We start from the raw sequence: 19,308 nt of genomic DNA on the forward strand, positions 1-19,308 counted from the left end.
TTAAAACTTCTTTTTCAATCCGTTGTTTTATATTTTCTGCATTACAAGTCTTATAATCAGCTTCCATTTTAAGTTTTTCTTCTAAGCTATTATCTTGAGTGTTTATCAAATCATTTTCAGTTCTGTGTATTTTATTGTCCAAATTATCCTCAATTTCCTCCATTTTAGACTCTAATAAGTCAATATTTGTACCCAACTTCATAACAATTTCTGAAAAACCATTAGTCACTTTTGCAATCTTTCGTTGCAAAATATCAAACTTTAATTGCACCATTTCTTTAATTTCCTGCTTAAATTTTTCAAAGTTCTGATTCACAATCTCATCCCTTCTTACAATCTCCTCCAAGAGAAATTCAATTATATTAAAATCAGTTTTCTGAGTCTGTAAGTTTAGAACTTGTTCATGTAGTTTATAGATGGGGGAATCCCCCCCCACTGCTTGTTTGTCTAGCTTTGTAAGTTTGAACGCCATATTTCCACATAGACAAACTCTCTTAGAAAAGAAAAGAAAAACAAAGAAAGAAAAAAAAAAGCTTCTTTCCAAACAAGATCAATACCAAATCTCCAGGAAAGAGAAAACACAAAAGTGGAGCTTTTTCTTCAATTGTAGCCAGGAGTATTTATTCCGCTACTTTGTGGCTTAATAAGAAATGGAAGGACTTTCCCTTTTCAGCTTCCCTGCTCAAACTTCGGCAGTCGCCATTTTAAAAGTTCTTTTTTTTACTTTGTTCAGTATCCTTTACAAAATAAATATAAATACTTGCGATTTAGGGTCACAGGTCCAGGTCCAGATCTCATCCTCTTTACTTAGTCTGTTAATTATCTTGAAAAGCTTGTTTTCGTCGCCTTGCTCTGCAAAAAGGCAGAGGTCTCCCAACGCCCGGAGCGAACGGCGAGTGATATAGGGAGCCTCATCCGCTCGCCCCCAAGAGTAAAAAAAAAACTCTGGGGGCTTCGCGGAAAGCTCTACCTACACTCACCTGCTCTATCTCACATTTCCTCCTGGAAATGGAGTTTTTCGAGCCGCCTTTCCGTTGTAAAGGCGGCTCTTTACAGGCGATGGGGCTGGCGGTCCCGAGGGACCGTCTGGCAGCGACGAGAAGCAAGCAGGAAGTCCCGTAAATTTGACATTCTGAACCCATATTTTTTCCCATGTTTCCAACATCACTGGTTCTGCAAAATTTTGTGCCCACTTAATCATACAGTCTTTAACCAATTCAGTTGATCATCATGAATCACCTCTTGAATTACTGGCATCAACCTGTTGGCTAATACTTTTGCATAAATTTTATAATCATTATTCAGAAGAGATATTGGTCTATAGTTCTCAGGTTTTTTAGGACCTACTTGCTCTTTTGGTATCAAAGAAATATAGGCTGTTTTCCATGATGGGGGTATTTTACCCCCTTGTTGTATATTACAAAACAAATCTCTGAGTTGTTCCACCATTTCTACTTGCAAAGTTTTATAATACACTGCAGTCAAGCCATCAGTTCCGGGAGCTTTAGCTGTTTTCAATTGTTTAATTGCTACAATTATCTCCTCAACTGTTATAGGGTGATTCATTCTTTCCTTTTATTGTTTGGTGATTTTTGTAACTCTTTTATTTTCTAAATATTTTTCTATAAGTCCATTCTGTATGTCATCTTTAGCATATAATTTGGTGTAATAATCTACAAAAGCTTCTTTAATTAATTTTTGTTGAAAAATTTCTTTCCCTCCAATATCAATACTATCAATAGTCCGCATACTCTGCTTCTTCCTTAATGTATAGGCCAACCATCTGCCCGGTTTATTGGCATTGCAAAATGTATTATGCTTCGCATATTGTAAATTTGTTGCAGCTTGTTCCGCCATAAACATTTGGAATTGATCTTTCAAAAGTTTTATAGCACCACTTATTCTTTCGTCTGTTGGATTTTTAATAACTGTTCTTTATTCTTTATTTCTACTTCCAGTTCAAATCTTTTCTTTTGTCGATTCAGTTTATGTTTAGAGTTCATATGAATGAGTACCCCTCTCATGTACGCTTTACTCGCATCCCACACAATTTCCATTGGGGTACCCTTGTTCAAATTTATTTCAAAAAATTCTTTAATCTGTTTTTTAAGTTCTGTTATATTTTTTTCATATCTAAACAAATTTTCATTTAATCTCCATGATCTTCTCTCAGTCTTTCCAGTCTCAATTTCTATCCATACTGGACTATGATCGGATAAAGTTCTTGGAAAAATCTTAGTTCTTTTTGTTTTAACAAGTAAGTCATTTGATAATAAAATAAAATCAATCCTAGAAAAAGATCTATGTCTATCAGAGAAAAAAGTATAGTCCAAGTCTTTTGAGTTATGTATTCTCCATACGTCTTTTAATTCCAAATCTTCTTTCATATCAAAAAAGGTTTGTGGTAGTCTGATCCTTGACTTCGCCAGACTCTTTTTATCTAATTTGGAATCAATTACTCCATTCCAATCTCCCATAATCAAAATAGATCTATAATCCCATTGCAGTATTTTGGTATGCAAAGTTTTATAAAAATGATCCTGTTGTTGATTAGGAGCATAAATTCCAATCACAAGAATTTGGCCATATACAGTGTGCAGTTCAATTGCTACAAACCTACCACCTTCATCTGCTTCTATAATTTTAGCTGATAGTCTTTTATTTATGTAAATAACCACACCATTCTTTTTTTCCAAATTTGAAGCTATAAAATGTATTCCTAATTTTGAATTTATCAAATATTTTTGATCTTGTGTTCTGACATGAGTTTCTTGTAAGCAAATTATATCATTATTAAATTGTCTCAAATATGTAAATATCTTCTTCCTTTTCTGTGGTGAGTTCAATCCATTCACATTCCAAGATAAAAACTTAACCGTCATGTATACCTTTTTGAAGCGACGAGCAGAATTGCCGGATATCTTCCGAGACCTTTGGCTTTGCTCCCCCCATGGCTTCACTTTCTTGTGTAGTACTCTTGGCTCCTTTTTTGTATTGTTGTGCCTTAGCTCTTTCCTGTAATTGTTTTTCTTTGAGTTGTTTAGAAACTGCTCGAGTTATATGCTGGTCTTTGGCTTCAGCCATTCGAGCTAGGTCCAAGGCCACATCTCTTGTAGTCAAAATTGGAGAAGATTCTAACAGGGGCTCCTCCAGAAAACCTCCTGTAGCTCCCTGCACTTCCACTAACTCTGATTCAACCTGCTTAGGCTGCTCTTCCAGCTCTTGCTGAGGTTGCTTCTCCTTATCACTCTCCTTTATCTCCAACACTGTAGATGTACGTGGGGATGGTGATCTCTCAAAAACAGTATAATAAAAATGTTCCGCCTTTTCAACAGTATTCAATCGATGTCTTTCTCCATTGTACTTCAAAATTATACCAGTTGGAGCATCCCACCGAAATGGAATCTGTAATTTTTTTAATTCATTTACTAAAAAACCAAAATCTTTTCTATCTTTCAACATCTTTGGCGGTAGTTCTTTATAAATTCCAGTTTGAGTTCCCTCCACTTGCACAGAAGAAAGAAAAGATTTTTGCAAGATATCATTTCTCATTCTTCTATCTGTAAAATATATCACCACATCTCTAGGCAGTTGTCTTTGTCTGGCCACCCACGAGTTCACTCTGTAAATTTTATCTATTTTGTAAAAAATCTCTTCAGGATTAATTTTTAACAACACAGCCAAAGCATCAGCACAAACCTGTCTCAGGTCTTGTTGGTCATTCTCCTTAATACCTCTAATTCTTATAGCGAATTCCATAGACCGGAATTGCATCATTGTAATTTCGTTTTCAACTCTCTGCATTTTATTATCCACATCAGAAATTTTAAAATCAGTATCCTTTATTTTGACATTCACTTCTGATTTAAATTCTTCCAATTTAGAGTCCACTTTAATAATAATTTCTGACAAGCCAGACACCACATTTGATAATTTATCAGTCACCTTGCCATAATTCTCTTTCACCAACTTTTTCACTTCAATAATTTCCTGCTTTATTTCCTGTTGAGATTTTTGGAATTTATCATCCATTTCCTGTTGAGATTTTTGAAAATTATCATCCAGAGCCTGAGTAATAAATTCTTTTAAACTTTCAAAATCAAAATCTTTTTTCTGACTCTGCTGAACTGAAGGAAACTGCTATTCAGACTTGTGGGGGGGGGATCCCCCCCTGCTGCCTTGCCTTCCTGTTTTTTAGAAGCCATTCTGCCACATAGATTAGATTTTCTGAAAAAGGAGATCCTCTTTCCTTTTCCAGCACCACAAAGTCCTCTGAAAAAGTCCCCCAGGTTTAGTCAAATTGAAAATAGAATTAAACTGAAGCGAGCTCAGGCTTATTTAAAAAGGATTTTTTCTCCCTCTTCTCCTGTTTGCTTGTTACAAGCAGCGCAACTTTGTAACTTGTTAGAATAGCTTTACAAGACCACTCTCACTCTCAGCTTGTTAACGCTGGAGCCGGGTGCCATTTTTGAAGCAGCTTTCACTCGCTCTGATTTTTGCTTAGCTCAAAAAGTCACAGAAAAAAAATAATACTTGCAGTTTCTTGGTTTAAAGGTTCAGGTTGTTTTTTCCGCTGATTAGTGAAGTTAATTTCGATCAATTTGGATGTTTGCTGCAGCCGGCTTGCTCTGCAGCGAGCAGAGTCGTCCCACGCCGTCCAGAGTCTCAGCAAGTTGAAAGGGAGCCACGCCTGTTTCCTCCCCAGTAGCAAACTTCTGGGGGCTCACAGGGGCTCGACCTGCGCCTTGCTTACTCTTCTCCTTCAAATCCTTCAGATTCTGGAGTTTTCAAGCCGCTTCTCGAAGTCGAAGCGGCTCTACAGACGGCGGGGCTGGCGGTCCTTAAAGAGGGACCGTCTTTCACCGGAGGCAAGCAAACCGGAAGTCTCAATAATTGTATAATTATTGACAAATCATATCTTTTGTTTAGAAATATCCTCTTTTGTTTAAAATTAAATTTCTAGGCCTCATGTAATATGCTTCTGTACCATGGATCTTTTATTGATATTACTGTTATGCATTTTTAAGTGGTTTTTAAATGGACTCCATCGCCATCTCTGAGATTGTAGCTTTATGGAAAAGCAGCCTCTTGAGCTTCCTCATCTCTCTTTCCTTCCTAGAACTCTCTCTGAAGTGATGCAGAACTCGCTCCATTTTGAGTACTTCAGGAACTTCCTCAGGCTACACAATGCAGAAGCCCCACTCCTTTTCTGCCTGACTGTAGAAGATATAAAAAAAGAGCTAGATCCCAGGATTCAGCAAATGCAGATCAACGAGTGTGTCCGGACTTACTTCTTCAGCCCTATTCCACCTGGTATGCCGCAAGCAAGTCTCTCATTCTACCTCAGAAGGCTAGAGATAGGTTCAGGGATGATTCACTATTGAAGTTTACCTCCTTGCTGCCAGCCACAAGACCTTCTGCGACCTGCCTTACTAGTCTGTGCTCCTGCCTTACTAGTCTGGATGGGCCTTCTGTTTGGTGCCCTATGACACAAAGGGGAGAAAGGGCAGTATTGCCTTTAAAAGTCTCAGCAGAAAGCTCCTGGTCTCCTCCTGATCTTGGCTGCTTGTAAATGCTTCCAAGTCTGGTTTGTTCAAGCCAATTTGAGAAGAACTCAACCTGAGAGCTTTGAATCTTCAAAAAAGTATGGGGAAGAAGTGCTTTGGATTTTACATAAGAGCACCTCTTTGCTGTTCTTTCAAACTCTTCTTCAGACTAAAAAATCTTCTTTAGAAGACTAAAAAATAAATAAATAGTGTGGCTCTTTCAGAGTTGCATGAAAGATACAATGCTATAATGATATGACCACTAAGTGTGGCCCAGAGTCACTCAGGGACAAAACAATCACCCAGATGTCTGGTATGTACTTTGTCTTATCCAGAAAAACTGCTGCATTGCGATGAATATGTCATCCGTGAGATTCCAAAGTTACCATCAGTTCATCTTCCCATATTGGTCACTGCTCAAATGTTAGTCCTGAGGATCTTGGAAGAGAAGTGGTGAGTAAAGAGCAACGACCAAACAGTGCCATGGGGATTGCTCGTTTTGGGCCATTCCAGTGGTGGGATTCAGCCAGTTCACACCACTTCAGGAGAACCGGTTGTTAACTTTCTGAGTAGTTTGGCAAACTGGTTGTTGGAAGAAATCATTAGGGCAGAGAACCAGTCGTTAAATTATTTGAATCCCACCACTGTAATGTGGAAAGTGACAAATAAAGTAATAAAGTAAAAGCGGATCCAACTAGATGATCACTGAAGGGCCCTCTTTGTTCTTAATATTGTAAAAGAGAAAATGCTTGTAATTGTATCCAGCACGTAAACAGGCACATTCCTTTCAAGTAGGATTTCTACTTCAAGGCCTCTCAGTTGTCACAGATAAGGACAGTCTAGGTGATTTACATTTTAAAGTCGGAGAGAGGAGATGACCAGATTATGCTTCAGTAACTTCTTAGAAGAATTATAACTGTTTTGCAAAGATAGTAACAAACTCAGTAATTAGGAAATGTCAATTAAAAATGACAAATGTATATGACCATATGAATTGCTGACTTCACAGAATCCTTTGTTTGAAACTGTATAAATGCTTTGAGCTGAAAATCATACTTCGGTCAGACCTCCATTTTTATGGTAGCGATACCAGGGTTTGATCCTTTATTGCAATAAATAAATAAACTGATTCTGTCTGCCCTGAAGGGATGGTTCTGAATTCCTTCTTCCACAACAACTGGGCCATTCCATAGTCAGAAGACTGTATGTGGTGATATGGAAAGCCACAAAGGCATTGGCATAATAGTGCAAATAACAAGGAAATAGTATTCCTCAAAGGAAACCTGTTGTATTTTTGTTCTGGGGTGATGTAAAGTTGGAGTTTAGTCTCCTTTGTGCGAGATCTGCCTTGTGTCCATACACTGCCCATATGTGACTTATCATATGACAAATTTATATCAGGAATATAAATTATTTCGGAGGCCCAAAAATGGGGGAGAATGTATGACAATTTAGGAATCCTTTGCCTGTTACACTCAAGTTTCTCCTATAAACATCTTCAAGTGAAATGAATTACAGTAGATAACAAGGAGTAATAATTTACCAAAATGATTTTCCTTTTTACTGGCAGGTTTAATATGTACCAAGGCCTATATCCTGATAGTGACATTGCCATTGTTCCAACTGGTTGGAAGTCAAAGAAGGATTCTCCATTCACAAGCAAGCAGGTGACTGATGGTTGAAGGAGTAGTGGTGGGGAGGGATTAGATTCATACCTTCCATAGGGATTGATGGTTGAAGAGGCAGGATTTGTGTTTACATCCTTCTGCCATATATTCAGACCCAATCTGAATTTATGAACTCATAAACAGCTGACTCAGTTGCCTTGATTCTGATTTTAAAAGTTATTCTAAGCTTTGAAGGTTCAGAGGAAGCCAGGATGCAGGACATTGCATTCAATAAACAAAGCTTGTCTGCAATAATGAACTTCTGGCTTGTCTTGGAGAATCAGTTGAATAAAAGAGATGACCTTATTCTGACCTGACATTCTCCTAATCAATTGAGATGCTGTGTCCCAAGTCTGAAATAATATGGGGGCTTTAAATAACTAGCTATTTTTTTCCTCAGTCTTTATCTGCTGGAAGTGTCAATACTCAAAACTTACACTCCATAAACAATAACCATAAAGCAAACAATAAGAGAAAAAAATCCTCTGGAATAATCTTCCTCCAGAGATTTGTGCGGCTCCCATCTTTAGGTCATTCAAAAATTTACTGAAGATCAGGTGGTTTTCCCAGATCCTAAGATCACAGTGACTGTGGAGCCCCCTGTTTTGTTTTATTTTGATTTGGTGGTGGTATTATTATTATTATTATTATTATTATTATTATTATTATTATTATTATTATTTAGTCAACACAGTTGCTAGTTCTTTAACTGATATTGACCTTCATATATATCAAGTTCTTCCCAAGAACCTAGGAAGTTGTAATTAATATGTGTAGATCCAAACAGTGAGGTCCTTTGCAGATGGAAATTTTGTCAATGGGCAGATTTTCTAAGAGCTGTCCAAGATGTTTTGGTATGGTAACCTGTGTTCTGATAGCCACAGGGAACACTATGGCCAGTTTATGCCATAATCTTTCAATTTCTATTTTCAGATCTTGATACTTTGTGATCTTCTCCAATTCTTTGTCTTCTATTCTAGTTTTTCACATTTCACATGTGAGAATTGACAAGGTCAGCGATCAGGCTGCCCTGTGCTAAGCATGCAAACCATGGTTTCTTTTCCAGAAAAGATGCTGGTGTATTCTTACTGCCTTCATCAGGAGGGTCTGTAAGTTCCGAAAGGCAATGAGTTATGTGGGACAGCGCAAACGCTTTGAGAACTTTCTCCTCAAGGAGGTGAAGAACGACAAGGAAAGTGAGTCCTAAATCTCTCTGTTTCCACACATTGGTGGATTTTTTTTCAGGAGGAGGAGTCTTTTATGCTATGGTTTATTTTAAAACCAGGAAATGGAGAAAAGGTATCAGTTGGTTCTGATTGAAAGGAATTCAGCATCCAAAACTAACTTGGTTTACCGGGAATTAAATGAAGTTTGAGAGTTTTAAGGATTTTTTTTTAACACACACATCCTTATTTCCTTGCTTCTCCATTCCTCTAACCTAAACCTCTTCAGCCACATAGTGTGGAATGGTTCCACTCAAATGACACTTTGGTTGAGTCTGTCCCTTACAGGGAGACCAACTTCAACTGGAAGCTAGGAAAAACATTCTAATAGTAAGAGCAAAGCCATAGTGAAGCCAATATTGAAGATTATTGAACTGAATTATTTTTATACCTCTATCGTTTATGGATTTTTGTGGAAGATGCTCCCTCTCTTTCTCTCCAGATATACAGAGTCCAACTCAAACAAAGCCTGCAATTCAGAGTGGATTTAGTGGGCGTTCTGGCCCAAGTTCTGGACCATCAGAAGAACCTGAATTGCAACAGGTGAAGCGCAGGCTACCTGGTGGCCGCATCATCTCAGTCAACTTCTTGGTGAATGATCTCTATTTTTATCTAGAAATGGAGAGGTAAGTCAACCCATGCTATATCATTTGCCATATCATTCATGCTTCTTATAGTCTCAGACCAATAATAATTAGCCCCATTCATTGTGTCTGGTGCAATTCTTCAGTCACACTCATCAAGCATTATGTTGTAAGGCCTTATATCAGGGGTGTCAAACTCAAGGCCTGGAGGCCGAATCTGGCCCATGGGATGCTTAGATCTGACCTGTGGGGCTGCCCTGGAAACAGTGAAGGACCAGCCCACAGTGCCTCTACCAGCTTGGGAGGGCTGCAGGTGGCCCTCCTGAACTACATTTTTGCTGACAGAGGGTTACAGGAGGCCGTCACAGCCAAAAACAGAGCATGCGAGGGCTGCAGCCTGCCCTCCTGAGCTCTGTTTTACTGTTTTACTGGCAGAGGATTGCAGGAAGCCATCACAGCCAAAACGGAGCTTGGGAGCTCGGGAGCCTCACAGAATGCTTGGGCCATCACAGTGCCCCCAACATGAGGGACGAGCTACTCCCACCCCAGCCCATCCCAGCCCTGATGCGGCCCTCAATGAAATCAAGTTTGACACCCCTGCTTTATATAAATATCTGATATACAGTATCATGTTTGAATTGATAATTGGCCAATAAATTCTCCAACATGGGAGGCATCATCTTCTTAGTTCACCATAGCAACCTGTGACACACAGAGACTTTTATCAGGCTGATGCTGAATTAACGTAGATGACAGCTTTTAGCATGGGAATGGGACACAGGAAGAAATATCCACTTGACCCCAAATATATCCTATTATTTGCTGCATTGCCAATCCAGGTGCAGATGATATCAACTGTGATATGGTCTTGCCTCCAATTTCTGTTACACCAAGGGAGGGCTTTTGTACTTCCCATCTCACCTGTCTCTCCTTTTTTCTATTTATTACTACCACAGGTTTCTTCATCTATCTGACACTGTGGTCATGCTGGCTTCTCTTGGGTTCTATACAGAGAGGGATATTGCCTTCTTAAAGAGCAAAGTGACCACGATCTCCAAACTATTTCTGAACTCAGATATCCCACCTAAACTTAGGGTAAGAGATCTGAAAACAACTTTTCCAAGGTAATGGAATTAGTTGTGATTGAGGAACATAAAGAACATTTGCTGTGTTTTCAACTTAATGGCAGAGAATAGACACTGAAGTGAGCAAACGGACAGATAAGATTTAGAGATTTCATTATAAAGCTCAACTTACTATTATGATAATAGTGGCATGTTTTGTAAAAGCCAGAACACAGTTGTGTTGCATCCCACACTAACACAAAATTTGTATCTTTAAGGACCTATGTTTTAAAGGAGCCGTTCAACTCCCTTTGCTCAGAAAGGAAGTTTCTACTTTGGTCTGTGGTGATAACCTTCCTACATACATAGAGAGAGAGTTGCTTTGGATACTGAGATTGATGACATATAAATTTAATAAATAAATCAACAAAATAAGCATTTTTTAAAAAAAAATCAGTAAATTAATTTTTTTTTGCTATTCATTTTTTATTATTGTAAACATTGCCAATTCTTTCATTCTTTGTGCTGCCCCTTCTCCCCTATAAATCTTACACAGCTCTTTTGATTGGTCTGTATGTTCAGGTCTGATAATGATTGGTCTGTATGTTCAGGCCTGATAATGATTGGTCTGCAAGTTCAGGTCTGATAATGATTGGTCTGTATGTTCAGGTCTGATAACATGAGACCTGTCCCTGAACGATTTTAGGGATGTAATTTCAGAGAGAGGAAGGAAAGCCTTGTAGTGGCCAACATGAGCTGTTCCTTCCCTTTGTTTTCTCCCCTAGGACTTTAATGTATGGCTGGCTAGGGAATCCTGGGAGTTGAAGTCCACAAGTCTTAAAATTGCCAAGGTCGGACACTCCTGACTTAAAGTTTATTTCTGGGGCTAAGAATTCAAGGTAATTACTGATCATCAACTTCTTAAAAAGGTCCAGTCATGTCCAACTTTAGGGGGTGGTGCTCATCTCCATTTCCCAGCCCAGGATGCCAGCATTGTCTGAAGGGGCTTCTGTGGTCACGTGAGGGGCATGGCTATATATGCCAAAAGGCACAGGGAATGCTGTTACCTTCCCAACTAGGTGGTATCTATTTATCTACTTGCATTTGCATGCTTTCAAACTGCTCGGTTGGCAGGAGCTGGGCAAAACAGGAGCTCACCCCTCACACAGTACTTATGTGGCAAACTGCTAATCTTTTGGCTGACAAGACCAGCATCTTAACTGCTAAGGCCATCGTGCCCATTCATCAACTACTTGCATAAATACATTTTTAAAATGAAGGGCAGTAATCCTAGGATTACCAGATGGCATTTAATCGTGCAACCATAGAAGTTTTCAATTCATCACAAAGCTGGAAAGCAAAAGTTATTTACCTAAGTATGGAAGAGACATTAAATCCCAGGAACCTTTTTGCAGCATTGAAAAGGAAGAGGAGTTCATGACAAGGGACTGAATGGGTACTATGACCCTCATAAAAAATGGGGAAGTAATGTTTTTATTCCAGACAATACCCATTTTCAGGCGTACCCTTCGAAGAGTGGCAAAAAGATACAGCCAGATTCATATGAGAAATCAAGGATAAATATAAGTTTCTCCCAGATGCAAAGGAAAGAGGCATATTACCTGATTTTAAATTGTATTTTGCTGTCTGTAGTTTGGTTGACGAAGGAATGGATGCTGCTAAGTAATAAGAAACTCTTAGAATGAGAAAGTCATGGTCTGAGGTTTGGATGGCATGGCTTTTTATGGTATGGTAAAGTGAAACTGTAATTTTTTTAAAAAAAAATTGCATCACAATTGCCATATTACAAATGAAAATCTGAACAAATTACTAAGATGTAGACCCAGGCTATGCCCATAAATACTTCTGTGGACTTCCACACAAGAAGCATTTTATAGAAAAGAAACAATGGTTTATATAGCAAACAACAATGTTTAACAAATAAAGGCTTGCTAGTACAGAAAAATAGGGCTTGCGACTCAAGTGCCACATGACAGGCTGAGTTCCTGTTATTTTCCCCAGCTCCTGCCCACCCAGCAGCGCAAAAGCAGGCAAATGCAAGTAGAATAAATAGGTACCACTTCAGTGGGAAGGTAACAGCATTTTGTGTGCATCAGCATATAGTCATGTTGGCCACATGACCATGGAAATGTCTTTGGGCAGTGATGCCTCCCTCAGTTAAGAAACGGAGATGAGCACCACTCCCTACAATTGGACACAACTGGACAGGGGAAACTTTCCCATTACCTAATTCAAGAAAATGGAAAACTAAAAATGAAATCAAGAGAACTGACTACAGAAGGATTTACTTTTCACGGTTTGTATATGTACAATTAAGGGTGAGGGTCAATACGGACAGAACTTTACCAGGTATAGAACAATATGTAACAATTTGAAAATGATTATGTACAAATGATGAACATGATTGGTTGAATCTAGTCTTTGATCTAGATATTTTTCCTGGGAAATTAGCCTTTTAGAATTAGGTCCCACTGAATGCTACGCTGGTCTTAGTAAAGAGTAGTTAAACATTCGTAGGGCAAGAATGTGCTTAAAAGGTGATATTCATGCACACCTGTAAGGTATTTTGTGAAGAAGGTTCATATTCTAGGCAAAATACCAAGTGCAAACAAAGTGCAACTTCTCCAAAGTTAGCTTTGCCTTCCAATATTTGGCTTGAAGGCATTATCTCAGATATTGGGGACAGCCACATCACTTTTCCTGTTTCTGTTTTGATGATGGGCTAACATAATTATCCATCTTTATGACATTTTATTTGAAAATAGATTTTATTTACTTAGTTATGATATCTTCCATGATCAGGTCAATCTCACAGATGCACAGTGTATTCAAATTCGGACTTTAATTTCTGAAGGTGTGATGAACAGGACTCTTTATCATGGTGCTATAATAGCCATCTTCCCACATTTATTATACTTCTGGAAGAAGTAAGTATTTTTATCACTTGGAATAGATTTGCTGTATATATATGTTTCAGATGTATGTTAAGACACTCTTATAGAGCCTTTTCCAAATGCAGAACTGAGGTGTTCTCCACTCATCAGAAATCTATACAGGATTAGCATTTGCTGCACTTATTACCAATTCATGTTGGCAATGTTATTTTTTGATTTGTATTCTGCCTTTATTATTTTTTACAAAAAATTCAAAGCAGCAAACATATCGAGCACACCTTCCTCTTCCTATTTCTCCCTCATCAACAACCGTGTGAGGTGAATTGGGCTGAGAAAGAGTGACTGACCCAAAGTCATCCAGCTGGCTTTCATAACTAAGACGGGACTTAAATTTACCATCTTCTGCTTTCTAGCCTGTTGCCATTATGATTTGATTTGACTGCTTGACTAATCAACCAACTAAACTAAACTATCAATCCCTATCCTGCATCTAAAACCTGTGTTCTGGTTTGTCACCGGATAACAATATCTGGGCATGTTATTAAAGCTTTAGTAAGTAAGGTTAAACTCCCTGGTGTCATTGTCCTCTCTTTTCTAGTCTCACTAGTAAGTAGAAACTCTCCACTAATTGTACAGCTGTACAGTGTAGACCCCATCATCTGTCAAGATCTGCTATCAAGTGTCAGCCCAGCCAGCTAGACCAGACTAAAAAAATCAATGCCCTAAAGGTCAGGACCACTTTTATTGCAGCAGGTATAGTAACAGCGGGGAGGCTAAATGTGCCTCCCCGCACCCACATACACACACTTTCCTTTATGTGAACTAAGGAAAGGTTTGTCTGAGATGTTCTCTCAAGACCTTTGCATCTGACTATTGTCTTGGTAGTAGCGCATCCTTCTGTCCATCAAGGTCATTCCCTCTGCCCTCTATGACCCTTGACCTGTGGCATTGGTAGAGTCTGACCAGCAAAGCAGAAGATGCTTTTCTGCTTTGAACAATCCTCACACAATCCTCACACAACCAGCAGACTCGGCACTGAACTGCAACTGATCCATACTCAAGTCTACCAACAGAGGTGGCCTTGTTTCATCTGGTATCCCATTTCTCCTGCCACTTCTCCCTATTTTTGCAGCTGAAGCCCAGGTTACCAGTGCAGGATGGGATGGTGGAAGAACTGACACTTTACTCACCAGTTAGAGTCAACAAGTCCCTCAAATAGCTGTGAGGATTGCAAAATGAAGTAAAAGAATCCCACTTTGCCACACCTTCCCTCTCCCCCCAGTACTGACAGCTTTTTTTCCAGACTTTTGTGAAACATACACTTCTAAAAGAACAGTAAACCTATGCTCAAAAGCAGCTCAAACAACAGCTGACAGGCACACCAGGAGCGGTAAGTGACACAGATGGCTTGCTCTCACCTGCTTCACCTTACAACTTTCATCACCACCACTGGTAGTGCTGTTTGGGCTGAAAAAGGTCTCCAACTAGAGATCAATTCAGATATCTGGTAACTATGAGAAAGAATCTCTCTGCTGCTCTCATTGTTCCCAAGTTAGGACTGTCACAGGGAAGAAGTTGTCAATTTATTCTCTAAGCATCTGAGGGCTGGACAAGAAGCAATGAGTGGAAGTCCATCAGAGGAAGAGCCAACCTGGAATGGGGAAGACTTTCCTGACAGTGAGAGCAATGGATCAGCTTTTGCTTCCCAGAGTTGTGGGTGCTCCATTGCTAGAGGCTTTCAATAAAAGCAGCTTTCAACCACTTATCTGGGATGGTATAAGGACTCCTGGCTTGGGCTGGGGATTGGACTAGGAGACTTCCTTTCAGCTCATGATTCTATGAAAATAAGGGCCTAGAGGGCCATGTCTGAGGATTGATCGGAGGGGACATAAATTCAACAGCCAAAGTGGCTAATAGATGCCAGGCTGATCCCAACCACTAAGGGTCATTTGATTGCAACACTGGTGGGTTGAATATACAGTATCAGTTTGCCCCCACAATAAAAATACCTGGGCTCATTGAATGACTAAGGAGAAAAATGCTATCTTCAGACCAGAATAAACCAAGAATAATTATAAGCTATCTCATATGTAGACTGAGGATGAGTGGAAGATAATGTAACAATGACATGACAGAATAAAAAAGTCACTGGGCATGCTTTTGATCTGGGAAATACCTACTTTTGTGGACAAAATCAGAGAATAAAGGTTACAACAGGATTAATAAGATGGTCCCAAAGTTCATTTTGAAATCTAAGCAATACATATATCAAAATCAAATGAAGGTGGGAGCCTACATGGTGTATCCTTACTGCTTGTGCTGCTTTTATGTGATAATTTGATTTTGGATGCTTTAGTAGTACAAAAAGAAAGGTTCAACTCAAAAGAAGAATGGCATGTCCCTAAATTGTCACTCTGTCTACTGTTTTTTGATTCTTTCACTCTAGACCTGACCTACACAAATTATAGCCCTCCCAGCCAAATACAGTCTGTTATCTATGTATGACAGGCTATCCCGGGGGGCTCAGGAAGCCTCTAAGTTTGTTTGTCTGCTTTGTTTTTTGTACCTTTCTTAGCGAGCAACTCTTTGCTTTGCCAAATGTGCATTATGTCAATAAAAGCTGCCAGGAGTATCAACATTTTTCCTGGCAGATATTGTTATTGGAAAGTGATGAAATATTTCAGAAAACGTAAAGGAGAAAAAACAGATGAGTCTCCTCTTGTTCTACCATTCTCACCTACCAAGACACCTAGGAGGTCCAGTGGTTTCAGTGGAGGTAAGCAGAATATGTAGCTTCCATGATTTATTTTGTATATGCATTTGATTAGGATGTCGGAACTGTCTATCACTCTTGACCATCTATAGAGTGTTAAACCAGTGTTTTTCAATCTCAGTATCTTTAATTACACCATTCTTATAGTATGCATATTAAAACAACTTTTCTGTGATCAGTGATGGGGGATCAGGAGATAATGCCTGAGTTATAATTTGCCTTCACTTTTTAATGCATTTATATAGAAGATCATCCAATCATCAGGTTTACTTTGCTCAAGGGAATACAGCTACTGCTGCCTCAACCAAGGGAGGCAACAGACGAATTACCAGGAGAAAAATGTAAGTCTTTTTATATAATTTTATTAAGAATTTTAATTATAATAGTAATATCTAACACAAACTAAATTTAAAGAAAGGGAAAAGAGAAAGGAAGATGAAAAAGTGCAAGGAAATAGGGGAAAAAAAGAAATAGAAATATAAAGAAAGGGAATAGAAATATACAGGTAGTCTTCAACTTATGATCACAACTGAGCCCAAAATTTCTTAAGTGAAAAATTTTGCCCCGACTTTTTTTACGACTTTTCTTGGCAGTAAGTGAATCATTGCAGTTGATAAGTTAGTAACACGGTTTGTTAGGTGAATCTGGCTTTCCCATTGATTTTGCTTGTCAAAAGGTCGCATAAGGTGATCACATGACCTTGTGACACAGCAACGGTCATAAGTATGACCCAGTTACCAAACATTTAAATTTTGATCACATGACCATGGGGATGCTGCAAAGGTCATAAATTTGAAAAATGGCCATGAGTCACATTTTTCAATGTCGTAACTTTGAAAGGTCGCTAAATGAACTGTTGTAAGTTGAGGACTACTATCTAAAGAAGTGACTTCCAGTCTTGGTCACTAGAGGGAATCAAGCTATTCTCCAAGCACCTGAAGGCAGAACAAGAAGCAATGGGTGGAAACTAATCAAGAAGACAAGCAACCTAGAACTAAGGAGAAATTTCCTGACAGTTAGAACAATTAATCAGTGGAACCACTTGCCTCCAAGAAGTTGTGAATGCCCCAACGCTGGAAGTCTTTAAAAAGAGATTGGACAACCATTTGTCTGAAACGGTATAGGGTTTTCTGCCTAAGCAGGGGGTTGGATTAGAAGACCTTCAAGGTTCCTTCCAACTCTGTTATTCTATCTTCTAACTACAAGGTTAAACAAACCTAGTGATTCTAGTGGAAAATCCAACTTCTCTGGATGGTGAACAATTTGTTCCTTAATTAGAGGTTAAATTAAAGGTTGCGGGAATGTCAATAATCACCTGCATCAAAGACCATCATAGTGACCTCCTCAGCATCCCAAAGTTATTGTGCATTTGATGCAACTTAGAGATGTTTTGGGGTGTGTGGAGAAAGGGAAGTTTTCCTCTGAGCATGGAGTTTGCTTCATTGGGGCAGAAGCCAGGAGGCCCATGCAAGGTTGAATGGAGTGAGGGGCTGCAGGGGGACCATGAATATGACAGGCAAGGAACATTCATTGATTGAACTTTGGCTCAACTCCAAGGTGCTTTTACAGATGCAGCAGAAGACCTGCAGCCCAGAGATCGGGAGTGGGGGTGGGTGGGATGGCCATTGGCCTCTGCAGGGGAGGAGAATTTGCTAAATTCTCAGCTGCTGATCAAACACCGGCTGGTCATAAACTGGTAACAAGCAAAGAAAGCCAGCAAAAGCCAAACAACAAATTAAATTCTTACCTAGGTGATCATAATTTTTTTTTTTGCATTTCCTGCACTCTCATCCTTTCCTTATTATCAGTCAATGTAATGGCTGAACCAAAGATTGAAGTAGGAACAATCTAACCCTAAAGAAATTGGCAATTGTCCAGAACTTAGAACTTAGTTGTGGATTGGGGGGGGGGGGGAGAGATGGTTTTAAATTACTTTGTTTTCCCAGATAGATTGAAGGCTTCAAATCTAACTTAATTCTTTTTCCTTGGCAGCATCAACAGGAAGTGAAACCCATGTGAAATCGTCATCTGGTGCCTCTATGCAGAAAAGGTAAAATGTCTTTGAAATATGTTGCCTCTCCTTGAGACTTGAGACTTAAAAGTTTTGGGAAAATGTAGAATTGTATAAAAGCATCCTCCTGAAATTCTCCACCAAATTTATAGGCCGATAAATTAGGCAAAGACGCTTATTGACTTTTTAAGTGAAAATTCTCCACCAGTTTATAGGGCAGAAACTCCCCAATAAACAGGTAAGGTATTATATGGGTTTCCTATGGAATGTGTACATTCACGTGTTTCACTTCTGCAACCAGCGGTAGAAGCAGCCATGCTTACAATTTGGCCAACATTTTGTACCCTGCCTCCATGCAGAGGGTGACAGTGCTATGGCTGCCACTTATGTGCCTGTAGAAACACGCACAAGTGCTGACTATTCAGAGGAAGTTCTGCAAAGCAGCCAGGGGTAGAGAGAAAGCATAAGACAAAGCCATTCTCAGATATTTCACAGAGGGAAAAAAATCTGAATTCTGTGAGATTTTGGCATATCAAGGCATAATTGTGGTTGTCAGCTACTCCCCCCACACTTTGCCCTGTCCCTGAATTGCCCTTATCTTTTCTTAAGTCTATGAATGGAATGGTGATAAGTTTTCACTAGATATTCCAATACTGACTTCGAGTAGCCTTTTCCTCCATATTCTAATGTGATCCAATGGCAGCCTAAAGTTATGTAAAATAAATAGGTGGTAGAGTTCAGTGACAAGTATTGACTCTGATGAGAAAGAAGCTCTTGGGTGTTTAAGACAATTGATTTAAGGTCAGTCTTCTCAGCCACCATTCTGTATGCAATTATTCTCTTCCTAAAGAGGTGGAACAGAGTGGCCAATGGAAGGTCAAGAAAAGAGTTTGGCATGTGAGCACCATCTCAGCCAACATCCGCCAAAGATAATGAATAGCGGGGGCCAGATTCTCTTAACAACTGCATTATTGCAACTGCAATGATTCACTTAACAACCTTGGCAAAAAATGATCATGAACCACAGAAATTCTGGCCCCAAATGTGGTCATAAGGACTGCCTGTATGGTTGGACATGTTTGTCGCACAGAAGCCACACAGCCTAATAATGCCGAAAGATCAACTAATTCCTAATTCAGTTGTGAATTCTCATAGCATTACGTATCTCAGCTTTAAATTTTTAAATTTGTTTTTGCTTGCATTCTGACACAGGATATCAATTTTTGAAGATGGAAAAAAAGTCTTTTAACAGCTTAATACCTCCCCTTCTGGAGGCAGGATGTCACCACTTTCTCAATGGGGGATAAATTTCTGCTGCAACATGGGGAAACTGAGGTCCTTGTCTATCACCACAGCAAGTAACAGTGCTTTGACAAGCCTGAAAAGATCTTTGGGAGCTAAGTGATAAAAGTATATTTTCCCTCCTGGGATGTATTTTTTTCTATTAATTCTCAGAAAGCAGAAGCAACGAAGGGGAAAAAAAGGATAAAAGGAAAAGAAAGAATTGAGGATATGTCTTGTGTGC

The 19,308-nt window shown here is 39.2% G+C and overlaps 1 protein-coding gene across 1 annotated transcript in view; it reads left to right on the plus strand.

The window, feature by feature from the left end:
• RGSL1 (regulator of G protein signaling like 1) overlaps positions 1 to 19,032 on the plus strand; it is a 43,277-nt gene extending 24,245 nt beyond the window's left edge. Inside the window, exons 12-22 of the mRNA XM_070939269.1 lie at positions 5,120 to 5,313; positions 5,882 to 5,999; positions 7,117 to 7,213; positions 8,280 to 8,409; positions 8,879 to 9,062; positions 9,977 to 10,115; positions 12,908 to 13,032; positions 15,651 to 15,775; positions 16,018 to 16,113; positions 17,765 to 17,822; positions 18,996 to 19,032. Coding sequence (XP_070795370.1) covers positions 5,120 to 5,313; positions 5,882 to 5,999; positions 7,117 to 7,213; positions 8,280 to 8,409; positions 8,879 to 9,062; positions 9,977 to 10,115; positions 12,908 to 13,032; positions 15,651 to 15,775; positions 16,018 to 16,113; positions 17,765 to 17,822; positions 18,996 to 19,032 — 1,303 coding nt within the window. The remainder of the gene's footprint in view (positions 1 to 5,119; positions 5,314 to 5,881; positions 6,000 to 7,116; positions 7,214 to 8,279; positions 8,410 to 8,878; positions 9,063 to 9,976; positions 10,116 to 12,907; positions 13,033 to 15,650; positions 15,776 to 16,017; positions 16,114 to 17,764; positions 17,823 to 18,995) is intronic.
• Positions 19,033 to 19,308: the final 276 nt, after the last annotated feature.

Source organism: Pituophis catenifer, unplaced genomic scaffold (genome assembly GCF_029215685.1).
Source record: "Pituophis catenifer annectens isolate HBS135680 unplaced genomic scaffold, rPitCat1.0.hap2 SCAF_3, whole genome shotgun sequence".
In the NCBI taxonomy this organism is placed as follows: Eukaryota; Metazoa; Chordata; class Lepidosauria; order Squamata; family Colubridae; genus Pituophis; species Pituophis catenifer.